Source organism: Emiliania huxleyi (assembly GCF_000372725.1).
Source record: "Emiliania huxleyi CCMP1516 chromosome Unknown EMIHUscaffold_154, whole genome shotgun sequence".
Lineage (NCBI taxonomy): Eukaryota > Haptophyta > Isochrysidales > Noelaerhabdaceae > Emiliania > Emiliania huxleyi.
The window spans coordinates 160,190-166,620 of record NW_005201047.1 but is presented as its reverse complement, the minus strand read 5'-3'; the positions used below and the strand labels follow the sequence as shown (position 1 = coordinate 166,620).

The window sequence follows — 6,431 nt, the reverse complement described above, 5'->3', positions numbered from 1 at the left end:
GATTCGGGCGCCTTCGGCGTCGGGGTGGCGAGCAGGGGACGCGGCTCTGAGCGCCCAGCGACGCGTGCCGTACCTCACCGGCACTGAGTCGGTTTCGCTCTTCCTCTCGCTCGACGAGCGACCCGCCCAGCACCTATTGGGAGTTCGCAAGGTGTCGGGGCCTCGATTTGCGGTGAGCTCGGTCCTCGGCGCGGCCCTTCCCATCGGCGAGCTTGTCGATGTCGACGCGGGCGAGTGCGTCGCCCGATGTGAGCGTTGGGAGAGGCTCGCCCGCGGACCCCAGCCACGCGCCGCGCTTCGGCTGGCGGCGGCGCTTCCAACCAAGACCACTCCCGTGCTGAACGAGCTTCTCGGCCGCACAGAAGCGGTACGAGCGGAGCTCCTGCCGTTGCTCAAGCGGCAGAAAGCGGTGGCGTCGGCGCGCATACCTCCGGCCGAGGAGGACCTCATCGGCGCGATGCGGCGCGCAAACAACGATGTGGAGAAGGCGCGGACGCGACATGCCTCTGGTGGAGGCGCTGTCCGTACTCTGCCGGTGGCATCAGAGCTGGACGTCATGGCTCGTAGGCGGCTTGGGAGCTGCGCAGCATGCGGCGTTCGGAGGACTCACTCGTCTCGCAGCGGCAGGGTCACGTCACGCGGGCACAGGTGCGCGAGGCGCTGCGAGCGACAGATTACGACATCGACGCAGCTGGGCGCCTGCTGGACCAGCGTCGGCAGATCTCGCGCGTCGCTGACTATATTTTGGACCAGCGCGGGCTCGAGTCGGGGATCGGCTGGCCGACTCGGCAGGAGGTCGAGGGTCTGCTCGCCAGGACGGGCAACGACGAGGGCGCCGTCCTCTCGTCGCTGTTGCGCGAGAGGCGGGCGACGGTCGAAAAGATGGTGGAGATCATTCACACCGACTCGGTTAGCGTCGAGATGCAGCCGCGATTGCAGCGGAGATCACAGGTTCGATTTCGACTCTTTTGCCAACAGGTGGACAAGCTGCTCGCGGTCGAGAACCTCTTCATCTACGGCCTGACCGTACCACCAACAGCGAGCGAGCGGGCGCACGTTGAGGCGCTGTACGGCGGAGAATTCGACCGTTCGGCGGCGAGGCTAGACTGTTTCCTGCGCGAGGTGGGTGCGCTGCAGCGCAACCTCGATGAGCTCGCGCCTCCAGACTGGCGGCCCTCGCGGGCGGAACTGGAGGGTCTTGTGCGGGAGCTGGGCGGCGCCCCCGCAGAGGCTTTCCTGCGCGCGTTGCGCCGGCTTGCGGAGGCCGCGCCCAAGTTGGGGTCGCCCGACCGCGAGACGCTCGGGCGGTACGTGAGGCTGGGCGAGTGCGACGAGGAGGCGTCGCTCACTTTCGCGCAGTCGGTGTGGAAGCTGATGGGTGGCGCGACGGCAAGCAAGGCAAAGGAGAAGCCCAAGTCAGCGAGCGCGAGGACGAGGCAGCCACCCGCCAAAGCGGCGCCGCCTCCACGATCAAGGTCAGCGGCGCCGGCGGGCAAGAAGCGCGGCGGCAAGGGCGCCACGGCGAGCGCGCCCGATCCGGCGGACACGCCGGGCCCCAGTCGCGCTGAAGCCGAGGCGGTGCTGCTGGCGGTGAACCCCGTCGGAGACCTGACGGCCGCCACCGAGCTCCTCAAGCGGGTCGACGTGATCCACCGGCAGATCTCGGCTACCTTCCCGCTGCTTCGGCGCGAAGACGCGCTTTGGGCCGCGTCGCCCGCCCGTGAGGCGCGCTACCTCTCCCGCGAGCCTCTCTCGCAGGAGGAGCGCAAGGAGGGCGAGTCGGGCGCCAAGCACTTGCTGCGCCGGCTGGGTGCCGCGCTCGAGTCTCTCAAGGACATTCTCGCGGTCGACGAGCCCGCTGAGCCGCCGCAGAGCAAGAGCGCCGTGCTCGCGGCGCTGGCCGAGGCCGACGCTCGCAGCGCGCAGCCGAGTGGCGTGCCGCGCCAATCCGTGCGCGAGGGACTCGACGCACATGCGTTCAATCTCGAGGGCGCCACGCGGTGGGTGCGCGGCGTCGGCTCGCTCCTCCACCGCCAAGCAGAGCTTGGGATAGAGTCGCGCGAGGAGGTGGAGGCCGCCTTTGAAGATCACGGCCAGGACCCGGATCAGACCACCGCATACATGGAGCAGCTGGGAGGGCTGATGGCCACGGTGGGGGCGAGCCTTCCGCGGGTGGGTCGGGCAGACGCCAAGGCCTTCCTCAAGCTGGGAGCCGATTGTGCCTCCAGCGCGCAGCTCGCCTCGCTCACCACGGCTTGCCTGCGGGGCCTCTCCCACTTGCTTGGCGACGCGGAGGCGCTGCTGAGCATCGGCGTCAAGGCCAACGCGCTGACAGCGGATGATAGGTGCTACCTGATCGAGAGCTTGCACCGCTTTGCCTTCGCGGACGAGGCTCGTGGCGGTGACGGCTCGGCACCGAGCACATCGCCAAGGTCGACGCCGGGAGAGGGCGATGGTGACGGCGACGGCGGCAGCGACGGCAACAGCGGTGGTGACGGGGCTGCAGGCGCAAGCGGCGAGGAGGTGAGGACGATGGTGGCGCGGGCGATCGAGTACATGCGGAAGGTCTCCGAGGTCCAAGTCTACCTCGCCACCTTTCCAGAGCTGGATCAGCCATCGCGCGTCGCCGCGGCCAACGCCCTGGACGCGGCCGGACTCGACCGCAAGAAGGCGGGGCGGGCGCTCCGCGACGAGCTGCGAAAGAAGCGCGAAAAGGACATGCGTGAGGCGTACAACCGAAAGAGGTTGCTCTCCGAGGCGTACAAGAAGGGACGTTCACCGCCGTCAATGATGGTGGTGGAGACTGCGGCGGAGCAGCTGCAGGCCTCGGCGCCGCTTCGCCCGCCGGTGTCGCCCTTGAAGCGGGCCGTTTGCGAGCTCAGCCTCGGCGCGGACGGCGGGGAGCGATCCAAGAGCCCGCGCCCCTTTGGGCAGCCGCGGCAGACCGGGCACTCTTAGTTGCTCCAGAGGTTTCGTGCTCGCAGGTGGGTCACACTCAGGGAAGGGGGGAAGAGGGGGGGGGGGGGGGGGGCGGAAACCCGACGGCGGCGCCGCTTCAGCTCTGTTTGAGCGCCTCTCGCAACTCGGCCGCCTTTTGCTCATGCTGCTCGAGCAAGTTGCGCAGCGCAGACACCACCAACCCACGCGCCATCGGGTCGTCATACTCCACCTAAGGCAAGGGGTAGGGGATGGGTTCGGGTACCGTGGGGGTAGGGGATGGGTGCGGGTCGTCGTGCTCCACCTCGTCGGACTCGTTTCGATTCATCGCGGCGCGCAGCAGCTCCACCCACCTCTCCTCCTCCTTTAGCTGCAGCCGCAGCGGGATCTTGCGCGGCCTAAAGATCTCGGGTAATCTCGGGTGATCTCGGGTAATCTCGGGTGATCTCGGGTGATCTCGGGTCCTCTCGGGTCCTCGCGGGCACTCTCTGGCCATCTCGTGCAATCTCGGGCCATCTCGGAATCTCGGGGAATCTCGGGCCATCTCGGGGAATCTCGGGGAATCTCGGGATCGGGCCTGGGCCATGTGCTGAACCCCGCCGTGTTGCGGCAGTGCGGGCATGTTGGGCCAGAGTAGACCTGCGGGACAGTGTGTCAGTGTGTCACCGGCGTGTCACGGACGTGTGGCGGGGAATCTCGGAACATCTCGGGAACCGAATCTCGGGGCATGCTGGGAATCTCGGGGAGTCTCTGGGGGAATCGAGGAACCTCGAGGAGCCTCGGGGAATCTCGAGGAGTCTCGAAGAATCTCGAGGAGTCTCGAGGAGTCTCGGAGGAATCTCGAGGAATCTCGCGGAAGCTCACCAGCTCGCGTTCCTCCCCGTTTGCCTGTTCACAGCTGGAGGTGTGAATAGACGCTGTTCCCAGCTGGAGGCAGTGGAGAGCTGTTCACAGCTGGAGGCAGTGGAGAGCTGTTCACAGCTGGAGGCAGTGGAGAGCTGTTCCCAGCTGGAGGCAGTGGAGAGCTGTTCACAGCTGGAGGCAGTGGATTCCCAGCGCGCGCCGGGCGGGAAGGGGAGGGAGAGGGAGGGAGAGGGAGGGAGAGGGAGGGACAGCGACGGCACCCTGCTCTCGACGTGCTCCAGCAGGAGGTCGTCGAGGTACTTGCGCACGCATTGGAGGTAGCAGTCGCGGTGTAGCACGACGTGACACACCTGCGAACGCAGCGCAACAACAGCGCGCCGCTCACAACTCGCCGCGCCGCCCAGGGCCTCATTCCCGGGAAGAGTCGGGACTCGCCTTGCAAGAGTTGAGCGCATCGCTCTTGCGGCCCGAGCCCAAGGCGTACGGCTGGAGGCAGATCAGGCAGCAGCTCTCTTCGCCGCGCGTCCTCGCTGTCCCTCGTCCTCGCTTGCGAGAGGCGCCGGCCGAACCAGACGACGAGGAAGAAGAGTCCGCCATCGAAACCGCGAAGAAAAAAATCCGCTGATATCATGAACCGGCGAAGAAAGAAGAACTACTCGGCAGCGAGCTGCGCGCAGGCGCAGCAGGAGGGGAGAGGGAGGGTGGTTTGGTATTGGGGCTTTGGGGCGGGCTCGAAGCGCGGGCCTCGCGCCGCCGTCGCACCTTGCATTTGGATGTTTGCATTCTCCTCCGGGGGCGCCCGCCATCTCTCTCTCTCCTCCCCTCCGCTTCGCCGGGGCGCCCCGCGCCCGCCAGGGCGCTGAGGGCGGAGACGAAACATTCAGCCGGACTGGCTCTGCATCAAAGCCTCTCTCCGCCAACCCGGCGCGCATCCTCTCTCTCTCCCCCCTCCCCCTCCCCTCTCTCCTCCGCGGCCGAGATGTCGCCCCTGATCGACGACCACCAGCAGCGCAGCCCGCTCCTGCCGGTCATCAAGCAGCACCTGGCCCTGCCGGACGTCGGCAGCGGCCCGCCTGAGCTGGCGCTGCCGCTGCAGATTGTCAAGTCAGATCAGGGAGGCTCTCTGCTGGAGGGCCCGCTCTGCGCCAGCGCCAGAGAGCCAGAGCGGATGCCCTCCACCGACTCGCTCGCCGACCGCGCCGAAGAGTACGGCGTCCTGGGCAAGCCACCGCCGTACCCAGAGGGGGGAAGCGCCGACGACACGGCCAGTCCATTCTCCTACCCTCCGTCGGCGCCGACGCAGCGCCTTGTCGTGCCGATGCAGCTGGCGGTGCCCCCCTTTGCGCCCTCGCCTCCTCCGCCGCTGCTGGCGACGTCTGCGGCGAAATCGCTGGCCGCTGAGACCGAGGCCGCTCAGTCTGCGATCCAGGCGCCGGCCTGCATGCGCGCCGCAAGCCCTGCACCCCTATCCCTTCCCGGCCCGCCGCGCCCGTCCATTAGCGACTCTGGTGCTGCAGCCGCCGCTGCCGTCACCACGCATGTGGCGCAGCTTCGCCCCCGTTGCATCGCCCTGCCACCACCTTCCCCGTCCAATGCGCATTGCTCGGCGTCGTCCGCCGTGGGTTTCCTGCGCAAAACGAGCACTTCTGACTCGTCTTGCGCCGGTGACGCCACAGGCGCTGCTCTCGCTTCAGCGGGACGAGCTCTCGCCCGCCCGCGAGCGCTCTCCGCCCGGCGCCACGTGGAGTGCGGTGCGAGTTCTAGCCTAGCTAGATTAGAAGCGGGGCAGCAGGCCCCCACCCCACCCCCCACCCCCTCCCCTTCGCCGACGTCACCGCCTTGAGAAGCCCTCTGGCGGCCGGCCCCGAGGGGCGTGCAGCATTGCCAGGGGTAGGATCGGCGCACGCTTCACCCGCCGGTCGGTGACACGCCCTCGTTGCCGCTGCAGGTGAGGGGAGGGCCCGTCGCCGTCCGCGCCCACTCGCCGTCCGCGTCGTTGCACGGGGCGATCGGCAAGAGCGAGGCGCCAATCCGGTTCTATTGCCGGTACCCGGGGTGCGGCAAGGGCTACGCGTCGACCGACGCCGTCCGCAAGCATTGCAGGTGCCCGCCCGCCGCGCTTTTTTGTTGGCGTGAACCGTCGGCCCGCCTCCCGCTTCTCGCCCCTTGCCCCCCCCCCCCCCTCTCGCCTCGCTCGCCACGCCGGCTTCCACCAAAGCGGCTTGCTCAACCCTCGACCCCGCCCCGCCCCGCAAGCAGCGGCATCTCGAGTGGCTGCGGCAGTTGGGGCACGGCTGCCCGGCACTCTACTGCCGCTGGGAGGAGCCATGAACGCGCGCGCCCGACCCGTCGCACCATGCTGGCGCGTCGCGCGGATTATTTTTGAACTATTCTCGGTTGCCGCTGCCGCGGCCCGGGGTTTGAATTGGGTGGCGTGCCGGGAAGGGGTGTGGTGCCCCAGGGGGGGGAGGGGGGGGGGGGGGCGCGGGTTTTCCCCCACAAAAAAGAGGGGGGGGGGGGGGCCCGCAATATTTTTGGGCGGGGGGGGGGGACGCGCAGCCCTTTTTGGGCCCCGGGGGGGGGGGAAAAAAAAGGGGGGGGGGGGGCGCCCATTTTTTATCATGGGGATA

At 68.3% G+C, this 6,431-nt stretch overlaps 1 protein-coding gene across 1 annotated transcript; it reads left to right on the top strand.

The window, feature by feature from the left end:
- Positions 1–218: 218 nt before the first annotated feature.
- EMIHUDRAFT_229269 (hypothetical protein) lies at positions 219–2,958 on the top strand (the record flags this gene model as incomplete). Its single annotated transcript, XM_005786139.1, has 5 exons — positions 219–248; positions 326–478; positions 568–909; positions 979–2,401; positions 2,603–2,958. 5 exons carry the CDS (start codon positions 219–221, stop codon positions 2,956–2,958), a joined length of 2,304 nt encoding a protein of 767 aa, XP_005786196.1.
- Positions 2,959–6,431: the final 3,473 nt, after the last annotated feature.